At 36.7% G+C, this 20,823-nt stretch overlaps 1 protein-coding gene across 4 annotated transcripts in view; it reads left to right on the top strand.

Annotated features, from left to right (window-relative positions):
* The window catches only part of LOC149502571 (uncharacterized), a 192,613-nt gene that overhangs the window by 274 nt on the left and 171,516 nt on the right, over positions 1–20,823 (top strand). For 3 of the 4 annotated variants that reach the window (XM_089729558.1, XM_089729557.1, XM_089729555.1), the window contains exon 2: positions 3,540–3,755. In XM_089729558.1, coding sequence (XP_089585684.1) covers positions 3,575–3,755 — 181 coding nt within the window. In that variant the 5' untranslated portion in view covers positions 3,540–3,574. Of the gene's footprint in view, positions 1–3,311; positions 3,756–20,823 lie in introns of those variants that run through there. The other variant, XM_089729556.1, reaches the window with a different exon arrangement.

Below are 20,823 nucleotides of genomic sequence, written 5' to 3'. Positions count from 1 at the left end.
GAGTAACCATTTTGAACGTTAGCCTTGTGTTCATTTCCTGATTTATACTAAAGTAATAATGTGGACTTTAACGATTGTTCATTAATAAGTACACATAAAAAAATCATTCGAATTAAACAAGTAACTTTAATATTTAAAGAATGGTGCGATACATGTTTAATTTGTCATAGATATACGTAATTAAAGTTCGCTCCGGCGTTTCAAAACTAATAACGTAATTCTTATCTTATTAATTGGCAATTTAATGGCTTAGGTATTTTTTTTATATTGCATAGGACAAGTTCACGGTACATCTTGTGTTTAGTTATTATTGGAGCTCAAAATACTATGGGTCTGCCGTAGCCTATCTACAGGTCGATGCCTCAATGTATTTATGTAAATTCTAATTTTTGCGGGTTAGGTTTTATTTATTTATTGTTTAGATGGGTGGACGGACTCGTAGCCCACCTGGTGTTGTGGTTACTGGAGCCCATCTACAACGTAAATGCGCCACCTACCTTAAGATATAAGTTCTAAGGTCTCAAGTATAGTTACAACGGCTGCCCTACCCTTCAAACCGAAACGCATTACTGCTTCACGGCAGAAATAGGCAGTGGTGATACCTACCCGCGCGGACTCACAAGAGGTGGTAGGCACCAGTAATTACGCAAATTATAATTTTGCGGGTTGATTTTTATTACACGATGTTATTTATTCCTTCACCGTGGAAGTCAATCGTGAACATTTGTTGAGTACGTATTTCATTAGAAAAATTGGTACCCGCCTGAGATTCGAACACCAGTGCATCGCTCAACACGAATGCACCGGACGTCTTATCCTTTAGGCCTCGACGACTTAGATATTTATTGATGTTATTCCTACATACATTAGTGAACATGAGTCAAGTACGTGCTACGTTAGAAAAATTTGGTACCGGCCTGCGGGATTAGAACATCGGCCCAGTCGCATCGCCCGATAGGAGTACCAGGCGTCTTATCTATTAGGCCATGACGATTTCTATTAAAGCATCTCTCTGTGAAGGGCTCGTGGCACAACCTTAATTTTTTTATTCAATGTTCATTTAATTCCATAAAAAATACGTCTATCTGAGTATAGTTAATATAAATAAGACTTTGACATTAATATTTTCAAAGTGGGATCGGCGCTCAACTTGTAGTTTCTATGGGCTCCAGTAGCTTAATATCAGGAAGTCAGTTGGTTCCTTCACCAAACTAAGCAACAAAAAATATGAATAGTTTGAGAAAAAATACTCTCTAAGGCTTTCGAAACATTTAGAAGCGATTAGCGTTGGTATTGCGCATCCTATCATCGCATTGCGACTTGCACAGAACTCATCCATAATACACACATTATATACGTTAATCAACTCTCTTTCAGAAGTCATTTTTACGATACTCGCTCTCCAGTTGTTATGACGTGTCTCCTAAAAAGATTTACAAAGAGGCCTTAACGGCATGCAGTGGCTCCGATGTGTCTAGGTTGGTCTAACTTTAATACCAAAAATACTAAAATGTACTCATAGCTATAATTCTGTCATATAGTTTTCGGGGAGATTGCTGGTTATAATAATAAAATAATAATAAGCCCATTTTATTTCCAAAACACAAATAGAAAAAAAGAAAAAAAGAAAAAAAAACACCTTATCAAATAAATTGCTGGTTATACTTAGCCATATTTAAGGCTTACGATAGAAGCCTCTGTTGTTCGTGAACGTAGATATAATAAGTATTGTTGTAAGAATATTAGAGTAGGTACGAAAATGGTGCCTGATTCTGTCATAAAGCAATCGTTCTTTGCTTTTAGCATTGTTGACGCGGTCAATCGATTGTGGATATTAAACAATAGTTAACTCATACATGAGTGGGGAAATGGTAATGTGAATTAGTAGGTAACATCTATACCTTGGTATACCACCTTTAAACAGCGACTTTACTTGTGGTACAAGGAGAGAGCGTGGTCTGGGAACTTTCAATGAATCTGTTACATTTGTAACTATTTCATTTTGACCGCGCGTTTACTAGAGAACGCTAGGGTAATGATTGCACACGGGTGCTACATGGGCTAGAAACGCCTTAGCGTTCAAAGTTCCATTCTTCCACGCACCATTAATAAGTTGAGATCTTCTGCTGCTTTTAAAATACCGGGAACACAGATATAAGCAATTAACAAGTGGACTTTTGATTAGTGATAGGATGTCTTGTGAGTACGGGTAGGTACTTGATCCATTAACGGTGCTTTTAGGCACCACAAGCACCGGTCACCGTCCTCGTCGAACCCGTCGCTTGCGACGAAGGGCTCGACGAGTGAATTAGCCCATAGACACAGCCCACTGAGTTTCTCGCCGGATCTTCTTAGTGGGTCGCGTTTGCGATCCGGTGGTAGATTCTGCGAAGCACTGCTCTTGCTAGGGTCAGTGTTAGAAACATTCCGGTTTGAGCCCCGTGAGCTCACCTACACACGTTAGGGCGAAGCTGAAATAGCCTCTCAAGGCTATCAGCATAGGTAGGAAAAAAAACAGGTAGGTACCACCACCCCGCCTATTTTTGTTGCAAAGCAGTAATGCGTTCCAGTTTGGAGGGTGGAGCCGCAGTTGTACTATAGAACTAAGTCCCTGAGCCGTTGTTTCAAGGAGCGGTGTATTTAAGTTGTTGATGTCTATGGGCTCCGGAAAAACACTTAACGTCTCGTTCATCCGAATACCAAATATTTTGCATAAAGATTCCGACTCACAAACCAATGAAGCATCCAAAGTTTTCCTTACATCGAAAGTTACTGAATCATGAGTGGAATTGACAGATATCTCATTCATTGTATACTAAGTTGCCCACATAAAAATGAAATGAATTATTGTGACTTTGTTATAGCTGTCAAGTGACATTTAAAATACGCGTCAATGACGATAGCTGTCAGAACGCTGAAAAGATTAATTGATTTTAGTGTCGTGAGAGTTAAGACATTTTAATTTTAGTTTATTATAATAAAAACGAAAGCCAGTTATGCTCCGCTGTGACTATTTGGAAAAAAGAGGTTTTTTGATAGAAAACAAAAAAAATTAAGGCTTTATTATAATTAAAACTAAAATAATTTTACGGTTAAATCTCGATGTTTTATTGTCATTATACATATTATTTCTGAGTTTTCGAATAGCTTACAGTTTTCGTTGGCATATACAACTGATTAGATCAAACCAATGGTAGGCAGCGGCTTAGCTCTGTCCCTGGCATTGCTCACGTCCATGAGCGATATCCGCTTATCATCAGGTGGGCCGTATGCTCGTCTGCCTTCCACGCGCTCGGTGGAAGATCTTCCCTTTGTCGTTCAGCCTCCCAAAAAGGCAATAAAAAACGGTTAAAGTAGTTGTAATAATGTCTATGATTCGCCAAAAGCGAAGAGAAATTATTTTTCCAGGAAAAATAAGTCTCCAACACAGATTGGATTTTTGGTTGTATCTTTTTCAGAAAGAGGTATACCTTACCTTCTAGTTACCTTCTAGTTCTACTTCTAGTCTACTACCTTAACTTCAGAGGTATATTTCTCAGGTCACTTAGAAAAGCCATTAAAATTGAACTTTAAAATGGACGCATTAGAATCGAATTTGCCAAAAGTTGAGTGCAGTGAACTAATGCCAGTAGATATGAAATGTGAAGTGTTGGAAAAAGTTGATGAGGACGCTGAGGTGTCCAGTCGTGGGGGGCAGAGGGAGAACCGGTTGACCAGCATCATTGATCATCTTCGGTGCCAGAGTAAGATTAAAGGTAAGAAATCAAATCATTTTCTTCTTAACTATATATTTGGATTTGTTGTATCGATCTAGAAAAGGATCAACTCATCATTACCCGTGGGTGTTGTAAAAGGTGACTTGAGACTTGTTGAGTGACTTCGGGGGGATCGGTTGCCGAGTGAAAGTGCAGGGGAGTCGTTTAGGAAGTGGGCCTCTACCATCTTTTGCCCGAATTTTACGATATTTGGCTACTGAGTTCCAAATACCTCGCGCACCAATCGAGACAGTCGATTCAAGAATACGATTAAAACTTTAACATCATGTCTCAAGGTAAAAGATAGCATTCACGTTATGTGTCCATGGACATCGGTCACCAATTTTAACATTAAACGGAGATGATGAGACTGACGCGTAATAAGGCGTTTATTGGCTTCCCGCCTTATCTTTTGGAAATTGTACTAGTTGAATTGTCAAATCAAGGGTCAAATCAAGTAATTAAGGGACGGGATATATTTAAAAAGGTCACTGCTACGAAAAATTAGGAAATGCTAGCCTAGGATCGAGGCCGGAGGGCATATTTGATATTTAATAATATATTCTGACCAAATAAAATAATTTAAATTTCTATTAAATTTCTATTAAAATTTTAAATTTCATCGATACATCGATATATACACATTAATAAAAAGGATTCCAATAAGTAGGTAGGTATACAACCGAATATCCTTTCTTTCTGCATTCGCGGCGTATTCACGGAACGTTACTTTTACCGTATATATAATACTTACGCTACTTTTCGAGGTGCATCCTAGCAGTCACTTAAATATCGGGCACGTGTAATAATTCTTAAAGCATAATCACGGTGAGGTGTTTTAGAAGCGTGACGAAAACAAAAGTCGCACAACCTTTGAGCCCGATGTTATCAAGAACATGTAAATCGCTTAGTGGATTTATAAAAGTAATTAGTAAAGACAAAGGGCACGCGCCGAGCTGTGCTTAGCCGCGAATGCACATAACAGCTCACAAAACATTGAATACATCAGAAGGCTTGATAGACAATAAAAGAAAAAAGCCTTCACATAATATGTGCTTATTGAAACATTTTCATAAAATTTACTAGTCATTATACTATTTCGAAATAAGCATCGTTATATTAAATTTCATATTATTATTATAATTGTTAATTTGAGCATGTATGTATCAGATTTTCCGGTAAGCGTCATTCCAATGATTTATTTTATCCTCATTCGTTTTCGAATTTTTGTTCTAAAGTTAAGAAATTTTAGTATTTCCGTTTTTCCTGGTTCTTCTTTATCACGGGATCTGGAATAGGTTCACCTTTTTTTTTTTTTTTTTTTTTTTATTGCTTAAATTGGTGGACGAGCTCACAGCCCACCTGGTGTTAAGTGGTTACTGAAGCCCGTAGACATCTACGACGTAAATGCGCCACTCACCATGAGATATAAGTTAAGGTGGTGGTATCTACCCGCGCGGACTCACAAGAGGTCCTACCGACACTAAAAAGTGAGTTTATTAGGAATGTCTTGTGCACCTTCTGTACATTTATTTTGCAATAAGGAACAAATGTGCGGTGTGGTGGCTTAAATTTGAACAACAATAGCATAGATGGCCGATAACGTATCGTCGGATCGGCGCGTTTCCACCGCCGCATGGAGTCGCCCGGATTCGCGACCAAATGCCTTCTAATTACCGTTCTTTATAACTATTTTCATTGTACCCCTTACTATACGGTTGTTTTTAGCGTTTCCTATGCATTGAGAGGCATAAACTTTGTTTGACCGCGTAAGGTCAGATGAGAGAAATAGTTTTTGTTGTACAGCACTGAAAAAAAACGTGATTGCGGAAATAAATTGCGAAAAAAAACATACGAGCAGCGATAGTCAGAGCGGAGCGTGATCAAATTTAAAACTACTGTTACGGTAAGAGTAACGCCATCTATCGCCGAATAGTTGAACGAATATCGAAGGATCTAGTAGCACCTAGAACGCTCGAGAAGTACAAAGCCATCTATTGTCAGATAGCGGAAACACAATACTAGAGATGTGTGGAATATTCTCGATAATTCTAGGGATGGGGTATCGGATATAAAAGCTCTGTAGAGACGGCACGCAGTCAGTTAGTAATCGGAACTACTCGAAGCGAAACAGCGAACGGATCACCTGAAGCGAAGCGGAAGAAGCGATTTGAGAGTTTTAAAGTGCTTGTGAAGTGTTTTAAGTGTTGAATATAGTGTTAACATGTCGGTAGAATTTTTATTTATCCCGAACCCCAGTGCATAGCACTACGAACATGTAAAGAGAAAAGCGATCACTGTGCTTTAAAATAGTATGAATAAAACGAATTATCAATGGCCGAAGTTTATGGCCTGTGTCAATAAGAGGATATTTTATGATATTCAAATTCAAAAGCCAACTTTTTCGTAGGGTTTCTTGTCCATACTGGTCTTGCTGTTTTCTTTATCTCGTCTTCTCATCTTTTTATTTCAGTCATCTGTTCTATGTTTTTCCTTCACGAGATATCGTATAGTGATATCTTCTGGTTATTTTTGTGTCTCACTTTCGATCATATCACCCACCGAGTTTCATTTAAGTATGGCATACGATGATGATATTGAGCTATATTACCTAATTATCCGTTTACGAACTCCAATAATTTTGGTAGTTCATTAATACTTTTTAGTGCTTAAACATAACTTCAAAGAAACTTCCAATGTGAATGAATGGAATGGTGCTGTTTATCAAGCTATACCTGGATTCAACCCATTTCTATCTACTGCTTCAATATTTTTTTCTTCCTACCTATGTTGGAGCCTTAGAGGGATATATCAGTGTTACCGAACAAGTGGGTGAGCTCACGGGGCTCTAACCTGGTGACGTTGCGAACACTAGCCCTAGCAAGAGCAGTGCTTCGCAGATCGGAAGCGGGACCTAGCGATAAAACCGGCGAGAAACTCAGTGGGCTATTGCTTCAAATTGTTTTAAGTGAACGGTAGTAGCATGGCCTTTGTTTAATTACCTTCTTTCATACCCAAATTCTTCCTGAACTCTTTCTCGTCGGGGACCCCGGAAAACGAGTTTTTAGTTTCTCAACGCGAATGTTGCGAAAGAGCAACTGGGTGACGGTTGATCACATTGGACCGAAAGGTATAGTAGTCGTGGCGCCAACGACCGATGGTTAAGCGCGGAGCCCAGCTGATGGAGAAACATGCAAAATATATTACTTCACTCCTAACCTTCCTTCAGTGGGGCCTGTCTAATCCGAGGCTCAGACGTGGAGACGTGGTGTGTTGAGTGACACAGACCTCTATACGGTAAAGCTCTGTCACGCCCCGCCTATCGACTCAAGCGTAAGAAGACCGGCGATTTCCTTCGAAAAAAAAACAACAAATACACCAAAGAAGTTTTAAATTCAATTAGGCTACTTACGTTTGTTTTTTATTAACCGCTGTAATAAACGATCACCCGACAGCTAATGAATTCTCGATTTCCAATAAATAAATATAAATTTAAATCGATTTCTAATTGTAATTAACATTTTAACGAATGAACGGAATAATCCCGGATGCACATTTCAGCTAATGAATTCATTAATCTGTGTAAATCGACCTTCCTCCGATGTGGTTCGTAACGATAGCGCATCGGATTTATATTCGAGGGACCTCTGAAATACTGCGATCGCCGAGATAGGATTGATACAGTATAAAGGTTTTGCCGTAAGTTATTTTGTGTTGGAAAGTATTTCTTATACAAGTATTGAATAAGGAGAAAGTTAAAATATGTTTTGAGTTATATTATATGCGTATAGGTACTGTAAATGTTTTTATTTTCTGGCTTTAGCTGCAATTTTATGCAGCATTTTAAGGCAATGCAACATTTTAAATTACCTAGTGTATTTGAGTACTGCACAAAAATTTCTCACTTTTAATGCAATTATTGTGTTTCATGAATAAATAAACGTCAATGATTATATTACAACATAGGTAATTACATATTAATTAAAATTGTAATAATCACTTTACAATACTACATCCAAATGAATAGTTTAAAGGATCTGTGCTGTGTTACTGTTCTGCATAAAAATCGATTCAACTAATTAAATTTTCGACCTTATCAACATTTAAAATGAGATCGATAATCGTTTGTTCGGATTTCCGTCGATAATTTCTATCGATCGTGATCGAGCATGCAGAGCAAGTGATATATAGAAGCGGCGTTCGGCCAGCGGCGTTCTGTAATTGTGTCAATGATGAGACGTCACGCAAAGAAAGATACGTAGAATAGGTTTATTTTTTTATTTATCTGGTTTGTGAATTCGTCGACTGTTCGAGTTTTGTTTTATATATCGGTTAGAGGTTACACAAAACAAATCAAACGCATCATTTGTTTTCGTTATAAAACTGATTGTAATACAGGGTGTAACCTTTCCCGAAATCAAAAATAGTAATATTAGTTCTGATTTTTTCCTTATCTATTCTAGCTAAGCCCGGACGGGTAGGTGAGCTCACGGGCTCAACCGGAGAGAATTGGTTAACACAAGTCCTAGCAAGAGCAGTGCTTCGCAGAGTCTATCACCGGATCGGAATGGCGACCCACTGATAAAATCTGGCTAGAAATTCAGTGGGCTCTTATTATTCCGCTTTTAGCTTTAGGGACGATTGTAATATGGTTTAATTATCACCAACCTACGGGGCTTCAAAGAAAACTGAAAGGCGTACAAATATAGCTCTCACAGTAAAAGAGCTGAGCATCATTTTTGATACCGTTTTGAACAAAGCACGTGGATTTTTTGACATTTAATTATTTTAACAAATGAAAAGATTTTTCAATTCTTTCGAATCATATGGTATCATGGTATAATAATATGATATTAGTCCAAATAAGTATGTAAAGTATGTAAGTATGTGAAAGAAATGTAACAATAATTTAGGTTATCTTAATGAGCTGGGACGAGGCAATGAAATTTTTACAACTGAATTTGACAGGCGTTATTAGGTTTCGACTTTCGGTGTTTTAAGCCTCTTTACTTAGTAGTTATGTTACCACCAATTATATTTTAGAATAATTAAATTTTCTTTTTCTTCAAGTGTACCTAACTATATTGTTGACGATTAAGTTGGCTCCACAAACTTTTGTTGTTCGCAGGCAAACCTTTCCAAGTCGCATCAACTGATTCAGAAAATTAAAAGCAGTAGTTAAGGTATATTTCGCTTCCCAATGATTGTTCTAAATAGACACTGACCCCAATTTGGTTTGCAAAACTTGCAACTTCGCTTAGTAAAACTACAAAACTCTTAGAAACTTTACAAAAATACTACTGGAACCTAAAACTATAACCAATATGGACCGATGAACCGAAAAGCAGTGTATTACTCAATCGAAAAATCCCAAAAGTATTTCCTCGCCTGGAAACTGCAGCCTTTACGTCATATCTCAAAATGCATAACAAAAGTTGATTTTTTTTTTCTGTTTTTCATGCGCAAACGAGCACTTGGATAAATAAATCAGAATATATCGTGTGAGCCGAGATAACGAGGGTTCGCGTGATAATATTAATGTTCTTTTCGTGCCTGTTGTCGTTATCAATACATTGACGTAAGCCAGATTATCTGTGCTTTAAAATGTTAGCAAATTCATTTGAGCAAATAAGGCAGCGGTGACTAAAACTAAATAGTTAAAGGTTAATGTTGCAATAGAGGTTGCGACACGGTTTTCTCAGTTATTTAGGGTTATTGTAATCAATGTTGCTACTGTTTGATATTTGATGATGTCGACATTATATACTTACAACTTACTGTATACCTTATACCGAGATGAGCGCATATACTCAAGTTTTTCCGACGGCTAGAGTATCGTCATTCAAATAAAAATAATTTCTAGTTAATTCAACAATAAACTATTTTTACAGTGTCCGTTCTTGATATCATTGTGTTATTGATATATAATTCATATAATAAAGCATTTTGTTAAATGATTAAAATAACTTTTACGGTTTAATTTCGTGTTTTTTTATTGTCATTGTATTAATGGCCAAGTAAACTATAAAGTATATGAAATGTCGGAATAACTCAAATGACGGTAAAACGCAAGATTAAAACCGTAAAAGTATTTTATTATGCTTTTATTAGCTTCAGACGTACCTATGTATGTTTGTAACGGAATCTTTGAACATGATTTTGACCCCCTTCAAAACGTCGGATTAACTCGAAATTTGGTATACTTAATAAGGACCGATGACAATTCAATATTTAAAAAAAATTGAAATTCAACTAAAAAATGAAAAATAAATAATAGTTTAAAAAACTAACAAAATACACTTTTATAGAAAGTTCAACTAAAAAATATAAGATAAATTTCAATAAATTTAAATTGAAAACAGTGTAAGAAAAAAATATTTTATTATAAAAAAAGCGTGGGATGCATGTATCGGTAGTTATAAATATTTTATGAATAGATATGAGTAGAAGGGTTATTTTGATAATAACCTGAAAAGCACCCCACGCTTTTTTACAATAAAATCATTTTTTCTTACACTATTTTTAATTCAAATTTATTAAAATTTATTTTCTATTTTTTAGTTGGATTTTCTATAAAAGCGTATTTTGTTAGTTTTTTTAAACTATTATTTATTTAATTATGTATACGACCCGTAAAGACCGTAGGAAATTTACAATTTTTTTAATTCCCATCTATTAGTTGTTGATTCTGTGGGACGCAGGTCGCGTGCGCACGTGCCGTTAGCCGTCCGTTTGAAATTTATAATGATCGATATTCTGTTGCGGACCTCGGCCCGGTTGCGGGTCGCTCCACAGATGCACCGCTACGCTCATTGAAACTGTTCAGTTCGAATATCCAATTAATTTCATACTCCCGACACTTTGGCGAACACGGTAACACTTTTTTTTTTGTTTTTTTTTTTACCTAAGCTAGTCTAGGAAAACTTTGGATGCTTCATTGGTTGTGAACGAGAATCTTTATGAAATATATTTGGTATTCGGATGAACGAGACGTTATGTGTTTTTTCGGAGCCCATAGACATCAACAACGTAAATGAATCGCTGCTTGAAACAACGGCTCAGGGACTTACTTCTATAGTACAACTGCTGCTCCACCCTCCAAACTGGAACGCATTACTGCTTTGCAACAAAAATAAGCGAGGTGGTTGTAACCTAACCGTTTTTTTTCCTACCTATGCTGATAGCTTTGAGAGGCTATTTCAGCGTAGCCTTAACTAATAGAAAAGCTCACGGGGCTTAAACCGGAGTGATCTTAACGCTGACCCTAGCAAGAGCAGTGCTTCTTAGAATCTACCAGCGGATCGGAAACGCGACCCACTGAGAAGATCCGGCGAGAAACTCAGTGGGCTACTGTAACACAGATATAGATTCGGTTGGATCGATCGTACACGATTTGAAACTCGCATTTAAAGGTTGGATTGCGGCAGTTCACTGTAGATGTCAATGGGCTCCGGTGATTACATAACATCAGATGGGCTGTGAGCTCATCCACCCATCTAATCAATAAAAAAAAACTTATTTGCGGCAGACTGATGACAATCTAGCAAGCTCTCAATACAAACTTGCCATAAAATCACTGAGCCTAGGACGTTGTTACCAGAGAAATCTAACCAATATTAAGTAGTTACTTGTTAGTTTAAAATGACTTTGTTGCTACTATAATGTTTCTCGTTTGAATCACGTTGACTGGTACAGTGACAATGTCATGTGAACGTGACTGATGGTTTGACGATGTCCCAGAGATAGGCAAAGGCGTCTCATCATATCTCATAATATGTTGCAAAAGCTAAGTAAAAAATTGCACTTTGATCAATAGTTACGAGTTGCTTATTGAAAATAAATATTTCGTATTTTACAAAAATAAAATCTCCTAATAAGCTGTACTGGTTCAAAAGAGATGTTCGGTTTTATATCTTATTTATGTACATAAATGTAAAAAAAAATTTTTGGAATGAAGTTCCTTATTATGGGACGATGCTGAGGGCTACCCTAACCGGGAAAAAACGTCCGTAACGTAAGATTTTTATTAGTTATGCACACAGTGTACGACTTAACTTTATAATAACGTACAAAAAATCTAATAACATATTTTTTTATCATTCATTGACCACGATCTCAGAGCGTTCGTTTGCGCAATACACTAACTCTTATGCAAACAACCGTGAACGAAGTGTACCACAATAAGTTCGCCCGTTACCGAATGACCGTGGGTTGTTGCGAAACCTCCAGTTTTATTTTCTTTATACCACAAATAGAACTTAAAATTAATATTTTTATAATAAGGAATATCGTTCTTATCCGGTGTCCCACGACACCGGATAGGCTCAGCCAGGACACAGGCTCAGCCAGTTAAAAAACGATCTGTGTCGAGAGCTATGAACGAAGGAGTTGGGCGTTTGTGTCCTATATGTACTTTGTCCGTATAGACGGAATTAAAAAAAAAAGCACTATCATTTGCGCCCGTGCGAATTTGTCATAGCAATTCTCGAATGGCAAGAAATCGAAGAATTTCTCACGTCAGACTGTTAGAAAGACAAACAAAACAAAGCGCTTCCCGCAGCGCGTCGAATGTGTTTGAACAGAATAACATTATAGCAAATATTGTAAATTACTATGAAACATTGGTTCGGTACGCCAGCGTTGCTATGTCGGTTATCAGGCGCGGTGATGTGTGACTCTAACACAGTTTTTGTTACATCTTACTGTTCAGTTTCATGCTATTTTACGGTTAGGGGTAGGTCGAGCGATCTTTTAATTGAATCTAATTTTTTTTCTAAGAATCGTTGGAGTATTTATAAGACTGGTAATTAATTAAAAAACTAAAATTATAAAAGACGAATGCCTGTTTTGATTACGTGTTTGCTCGTTAGAGATAACACGTTTTTTGTGTTCATATCAGATTCACTTATTTATAATGATATTCTTCAAAATATGTTAATTCTTATTTGAATTAATGAGGACATGAGCTAAGTAGCTTGTTGTAAGAAGATTAATGTTGTGTTTTTAACACGTTTTTTATTAGCCGACCGGCATCTATCTACGTAACGGAATCTTCTAATGTAATTTTCAACAATTTGAAGAAGTCTGATTAAATTGAATTGGTCACGTAAGTATCAATGACGCATATAATACATTATCTTTTTACTTATATCTAAAGTTTCGATGAAATATCCGGATAAAAAAATGTAAATTGTTAGTTCGGCTGACTATTAAAGAGTGTTTCATAATTTTTTAAACTCTATTCTGTTTCAATGTAGACACAAATTATGTTCAGCAATAGATGATATATATTAGTCTATTATATTCATACTAGCAATAATATCATTACATTTTGCATCTTTACATTTGTTAGAATGTGATTCAAATACATTTAAGAACAGGGCAGTACCTACACCATTATTTACTGGATTCATTCTTCACTATTTATTGTTATAATTGAACATGAATAGGTGAACAAGGATAATTTATTACAAAAAACACATTCGAATAATTAACTGCTTCATTACCTAGAAATAAAGTAGTAATCATTAATTTTAGAGTTCATTTAGTAATCTTTCTCACAGACTCCACCGTAGCAAAGGCGTCCGACTCACTAGCGCCCGAAGTTGTCAGAGTGACATCAGCGTCATCTGTCAACGCTCGGGCTGTTGCCACTGTCAAAAAGTCAAGGCGCCATCAGATTAATCTTGTCATAAATTATGGTAAGTGGTGTTTCAACAGAAACGTTCACCGATAAGCAAAGGTCATACAAACGAAATAAACTAGCTCGCGTTCGGTGGGGACAATGCAACTATCATCGTCCTATATATTACAGTTGCTACTGGACTGGCACGCGGCTAATATTTTATCTGGGCGGTCTTCATTGCACGACCGATCGAGACTCGTTCTAATAGGGATGCGGTGCGTTTATCGATATTGTCAGAGCATTGATTGCTATGCAGTATGTATGTTTTTACGAGAATTTTCGGACAGTTTTATGTATGACTAGCCGTACTCGCTCGCTTCCCTGGGCATTTAAAATTAACATAATTATTTCTCACCCCCACAAAGATTTTCATCATTAACGCCCCCGCAACTGGTGTAGGGAGTCCAACACTCATATAAATATTAGCCTATCCATGTATTTTCTACATGAATACAAAGTTTCAAGTCAATCGAATGCACGGTTCAGTAGTTATAACGGAACATCCGTTGAAACCACTGTAGATTTATATATAATATTATTATAGATTAAGAATTGTCAGATTGCGAATGTGTGTCAATAATAATTTAGCGCATGCCGTAAAATAAATACATTAATAACTACTAGTTTTATAGTTTTCTCTCGCATTTGTTATTATAATTTTATTATATTTAACGTCTTTAACATTATTATATATGTTTAATCCCTGGGATATTATTATCGTCTTATCGTGAAAGCCCAGGTCAAACAAACTGCTAGATTTGAAGATACACACTTTTTTCTGCGTGCATAGAAAATTAAATGTCAATGATCATTTTTATAGAAATTAGGGCGTAGTCTCAGCATAATGTTTGAACGCCGATGCATGACCACAAAAACTATGAAGTTTTCAACAATCTCGAGATATAGCTGCAAAAGCAGTTTTAAGAAGAAAATTCTATATTTAGACTATACTGACATTGTCTTTTGTGGCATCATAACATTCATGTTTTGTTAGATAATACGAAAAATACTGTTTTGCACACTTACACGTAACTACTTTCACCATTTAAACAAAGAAGCGTAATATATTTGTAATAAAAATTTACAGTATCTGTAATTATCCTTTGGTAACTGCGGTATACCGGAATAATACTCAAATTTATTTTGTTCGTTTCTCTGTGAATCCTTTCAGCTTTAGGACGCTCTCGAGAAAAGATGGGGTGCTAAAGACCGACCTTAACTAGCAGACTTGCCTCGCAGACGACAGCGAACTTTGAAGGCGATGTTTATCAGGCATTTTAGAAAATCCAATCAAATTAATCGATATCGATAAACGGAACCGCACTTGAACCCGAGTGAAGGAGGCGTGCGCGGGTTGCTCTCATTAATCTTTCATTTATACGTTATATTATTAGAGGAACGGGTTTGCACGGATGCTGCGGGGGCACGGGGCGGGCAAGAGGAGGGCGTGAACCCGAGTGAACCCTCAGTAGCACCTGCCGCGTCCGGTCGGTCAACCTGTGTTTATAGCCACCGTAGACCTATAGTCCACGATACAATGCTAAGACAGAATTAACGGTTATCTGCAATATCCTTAGTAAAAGGCTTCGAGATTCGAAACTGGTAAGACGGGAATGCGTAATGCGTACTTCAACTGCAAACGTTCATTAATTCATTTGATTGTCGATGTTAAGAATTCGATTTCATGATTCAATGAATGTATATATATATTTATTTATTTATTGCTTAGGTGGGTGAGCCCATAGACATCTACGACGTAAATGCGCCACCCACCTTGAGATGTAAGTTCTAAGGTCTCAAGTATAGTTACAGCGGCCGCCCCACCCTTTAAACCGAAACGCATTACTGCTTCACGGCAGAAATAGGCAGGGTGGTGGTACCTACCCGCGCGGACTTACAAGAGGTCCTACCACCAGTAAGAAGACAGATTAAGACAGATTTTGAGGATTTCTTATTTATTTCTTCATAGAATACGAATTAAATAAAAACAATTATTTATTTATTTATGTATTAAGTAAAAATATAACCGCACTGATTTATTCGAATCTTGCGATTGCTACATTATTATTGCAATTACATATATAATTTAGTATCACTGACACCTCAACACGTAAATACATTTTATGTAATACATTTTCGATCGCCTTCGGTAAGTATTAACGTTTTTGAATTACAAAGGGGAGAAAAAGGAAATATTGAAAAACAATAATCTTCGTCAATATGTACTAAAAAAATGTCGGTCCGGTTACCCCATTAGGAACGAAGTTTCATTATTTCAGTACTCTATATGATGCTGATTACATAATTTTAGTATTGTGTCTCTGCAACATTATCTTTATCTCTGAAATAGTAAACAGATACAGGTCTGGTGTACATGCACTTTCTTTTATCTCTAGCGCGCTCGGTACTAAATTGTTTTTGTTATATTTCGCAGCGACTTTCGTTCTAAAAAACTTACGTATCGCAACTTTATTTCAATGGTCCATCTGCCCATCTTCTTGCTTAATATGAATGATTCGATTGTGATTTTGAAAACTACTGAATCACATTCTTAAATTTAGTTTTAATGCGATTTCCATTACAATATCGATGTTTATAAATTAAAGTTTAAAAAAACAAAAAAAAAAAAAAAAAAAAAACAAATAACAAAAAAAAAGAAAAATAACAAATAACCATAAAAATTAATTACATAATTGTAATTAATTTTTATGGTTATTTGTTAAGACCAGTAAGTGAAAGTAAGTAATAGTAAAGTAAGCAAAGCGAATTAGTAACGCAATCCTATGAAGGACAAATCTAGAGTGTGGGACTTAGATCTCATGTCTGGGGGATGGTGGTAATCGTCTTGTGACATCCCTGGGCTCCGATAGACATTCAACCAGACTAGTCGTGAACTCGTCCGCTCAATAAAATAGAGCTAATTTTTTTCCCTAAGTCAAGAGGCATTAGCATAACGTGAGCAACGGTATATTGTTACGTGGCGGTTTCTATCAGGCCACCTCCTTCATTTGTCGGCTGAGGGCAGAAAATCGGACGCGATCTTTGCGAAAGGGGGTTATGCAGGCTTAATCGACTCACTCAAAAACTTACACGAACACAAGTAATTTTAATGAAAATATTATTTGTTTTTAAGAGTGTTAAACGCGCTGATTCATTGCGCTCTTCTGTGGTAAAATACTCTTACAAACCAACAGACCACAATTTTGCATTCATTCATATAGTCATAAATAATAAATTCGAGTGACGTTAATAAATGAGACCCAAATTAAAATCGGCGAGCATTGAATCGCAACGACCTTATATTTAAAGTGTACCCATTAACAAAGGGTCATAAAGGTGGCTTCTTAATGGCGAAGGCGTATCTAGTCGACTGTATTAAGATGCGAGTATTGAAGCTTCGTGGACTATATGCATTAAAGATGAGCTCGCTCTAAAATATATTGTCCTTCGAGGTTAGAGTAGTGTGAAGATAAAGTCGAAGACAATTCTGTTAAGCTGTATTCGATATTGAAACATTTATCTTATACCTTTAAACGAGCAATTCTTGTATAGTTATTATATATATATGTTGGCACACGTCAGGGATGGCTGAGCGGTAGTTTCCGTCATCACTCGTATTTGGTTGAACTCAGTTTATAAAAAGTCAATAAAACCTTTTGAATAATAATTATTGAAACTCAACACACACATCTTTCACAATGACAGGATAAACCGACAGTTTCGTTGCACATACCGACAGACCGACTGACTGACTGACTGACTGCCAGAGACTCACTGACTGAGGCGGACGGAATGACTGTCTGACACGGAATGCCACGACTCTGTCCACGTACCGCCATTTTATACTGTGGCGTTACGGAGTCTACCCTTCATTTTGTGATATTTATCAAAACAACATTTCATCATTTAAAATAATAATCAAAACCACCGTCTTAATATTACTAAAAGTCGTTATCCACGACATATATATATATATAATCTGAATCTCGGAAACGGCTCCAACGATTTTCATAAAATTTAGTATATGGGGATTTCGGGGGCGATAAATCGATCTAGCTACGATTTATTTTCAGAAAATGTTGTTTTATTCGTGTTTTCAATAATCAACTTTATGACTCTTCCCGACATCTATTAGCGAATAATAATACTATTTTTACTGCTTTAAAGACACAACAAGATGGCGTTATAAAAAAAAAAGCCGAACAAAGCTCGGTCATCATCTAGTAGCATATTAAATGTTTACAATTTTATTTTTGTTTTATTAGTATAGTTACTTAGTACAGTAGGATGAGAAACGTGAGAGATAAATAGCCATAGGTTGTGGAGTAAAGTAGTTGTAGTAAAGCGGTTGTTAAAGTGGTTTGTGTTAGGGAGTGCTTGGTTGGGGGATAACGACAAAGGCAAGATCTTCCTCGGAGCAGATGAAATTGCTCCTCAGATCTTGGGGATAATGACAAAGGCAAGATCTTCCACGGAGCGGATGAAATTGCTCTTCAGATCTTTCCACTGGTCACAATTGCAACATTTCCTTCTTCATCATTAATCTGCTAGTTTCTGCTAGATTCTTTCAAAAATGTTTCGGGCATACTTTCGTTTCACATTAATTGCTCTTCTTTCCTTACTATGTTGACGAGATCGTAAATTACAAGCATACTTGTGATATACATAAAACATATTATGAAGGTTGAAGCGTCAACATCTATCTGTCAACTGTCAACAGCATAACCTCGAGAGTGGGATGTTAACGAGACAACATCCGCTTCCGTCAGTTAGATCAAGATTTAATTCGAAAACGTACCGTGGCCGTATAACGTTCTCGATAGCGTAAAAGTTAAGTCAAATTTGTATGCAGTTGACATAGAGCCCCAGTGGTAAACGTAGGCAAACGTTCCGACACCATACAAATTTGAGTTAACTTTTATGCTATCTAGAGCGTTAAAAAACTCGCATAAGCACACAGGCCGCTGATTGCATTAAAACCATTGATTGTGCAGTCCCATAAGTTTTATTTTAAACCAATTTATTTATTTATTTTATATTATTTAAATTTGTTCGAAGTCATCGTGGCCTAAAGGATAAGACGTCATTCGTGTTGAGCGATGCATCGGTGTTTGAATCTCAGGCGGGCACCAATTTTTCTAATGAAATATTATACGTACTCAACAAATGTTCATGATTGACATCCACGGTGAAGGAATAACACCGTGTAATAAAAATCAAACCTGCAAAATTATAATTCGCGTAATTACTGGTGGTAGGACCTCTTGAGAGTCCGCGCGGGTACGTACCACCGCCCTGCCTATTTCTGCCTATAAAGCAGTAATGCGTTTCGATTTGAAGGGTTGGGCAGCCGTTGTAACTATACTTGAGACCTTAGAACTTATGGCGCATTTACGTTGTAGATGTCTATGGGCTCCAGTAACCACTTAACACCAGGTGGGCTGCGAGCACGTCAACCCATCTAAGCAATAAAAAAAAAGTTTTATTAATCATTCAGTGTTCTCTAAAATAAACGGTAAACACACAACATAGAAGATTTTAAAATTCACACCTACTTCCACTGCTACTGCTCATCTGTTTCTATTAAGAATATAATAATATGTATTTGCCTACCTAACTTCATGATTTTAACTCTCCTCCTTCAAGAACTGGTGTACGGCATTCTGCAAACCAGCTCGGATAGATAGCGTCACCTTATTTATTTCATAAGCAATCATTGGTGCTACTTCGATAGTAAGATTGCCATTAACACAGGCCATTGTTCTCGTGGAGTTCATCGAATTCGACGAAGAGTTTGAGACGACGTGTACTTTAACCCACGGATAACACCGACTGAGTGTCCTGCCGGATTTTCTCAGTTGATCGCGATTCCGATCCGGTAGTAGATTCGGCCAAGCACTGCTCTTGCTAGGGCTGGTATTAGCATGTTATTTCAGGCTAAGCTGCGTGAGCTCCCTTATCAGTTCGGTTGAATTTCAAAGTATGTTTTCATTAGGTATTCTTTTTTTCTTTAATTATTGTATTCTATCTTCGAGCCGATGAATTGCCAATGTTATGTACGCCATTATTGTCACATGCATCAGGCCCTAAATTAAATTGTTTAAGTTATTTTCAATGTTAAATGTTTGTGATGTGGCAGTACTTTTTAAAATAAATAAACCAGAATAGCTCCTATAGGCTACTAGCAATTAAGTAGGAAATAAGCCGCTAAAAGTAGAAAACTGAATTCTGAATGGCATTGTCAATCTCAACATAATGCCTATTATTGTTGGGTTTTGGTAACTGCTTACCAGATTAAAGAGTCACAAATTTAAGAATATCACGTAGCAAGCCAAGCTACTTCTTAGGCTCGAGTCCAGTAAACAGGAAGGCAATACATTTTAAATAAATTATTGCAGTCAATAGAGTGCATTGATTTCATTCTACGTGTTTTCGCATAGCTCGCCTCCAAGCTCTCAGTGGTCATTCTCATTATATTATTTCGTTTGTGGTCACCACACATTCGACTTCAATAATCAATAATGTTATTTTTGTTGGACGTGATACTGTAAAAACGAAATTTAAAAACAAAACCTATTTATTCCAATTGTATTCTTAAAAAATGTAGCTGTTGTAAAATTAAAAACTATATTGGATTATTAGAAAATACCGTTGTAGAATAAATGTACAATGGATAAGTGGAAATGACAAGTACGGGATTCGTGAGAGAAACGGTAGCGGCCTTAGCAGCCTTACTCTGAGTATTATATCGTACTGTGATCTCCATGCGGGATTTTAGGTTCGCATGCAGAGGTACAGCCGTTCTGATTATATTAGCCGTATTGTGAAGAAATCACGCGTTTCTGTTCGAAGGAGAGCAGAGGGGGACAGGGTGGGGGTCATGGTGTCATGTAACACATTTGATTTTATGCCTGAAGACACGTTTTGTGAAGCTAGCATAAGGCTTTGAGGCTACAAGCAATGGGTAGGCAAAAACCAAGTCTCAAGATGGGTGGCTGCATTAATTGATGTCCATGCGCTCCAAGCATCCATTAACACCGGGTGGACCGTGAGATCGTCTACCGTTCTAAATTAATAATGGAATATCTTCGAATTTGAGTTGGATATTTAACGGGGCAGTTTGGTAAGCAAATCTGAACATCAAATTCACTTTTGTTGATAATTGTACTTGGTTTGCAAGCACCTAGAGAAGGTGTCAAATCAATTTGAATACATATAAGAATTGAAATCTGCTTGCTAATTATCTACGAGTACTTTATTAGAGAATTAGACAATCTATGCATTGAAGTAATTTATAACGATGATTATGTTAAGAATATCTTTCTGCATAAGTTTCAATTTGTCTTAGATATTTAATTTAAAAAAAAAACAATGGCGTCTATA

The sequence above is a fragment of the Bombyx mandarina genome, chromosome 08 (genome assembly GCF_030267445.1).
Source record: "Bombyx mandarina strain Sakado chromosome 08, ASM3026744v2".
NCBI lineage: Eukaryota > Metazoa > Arthropoda > Insecta > Lepidoptera > Bombycidae > Bombyx > Bombyx mandarina.
The sequence above is the reverse complement of the archived record's forward strand: the minus strand, read 5'-3'. Positions and strand labels throughout refer to the sequence as shown.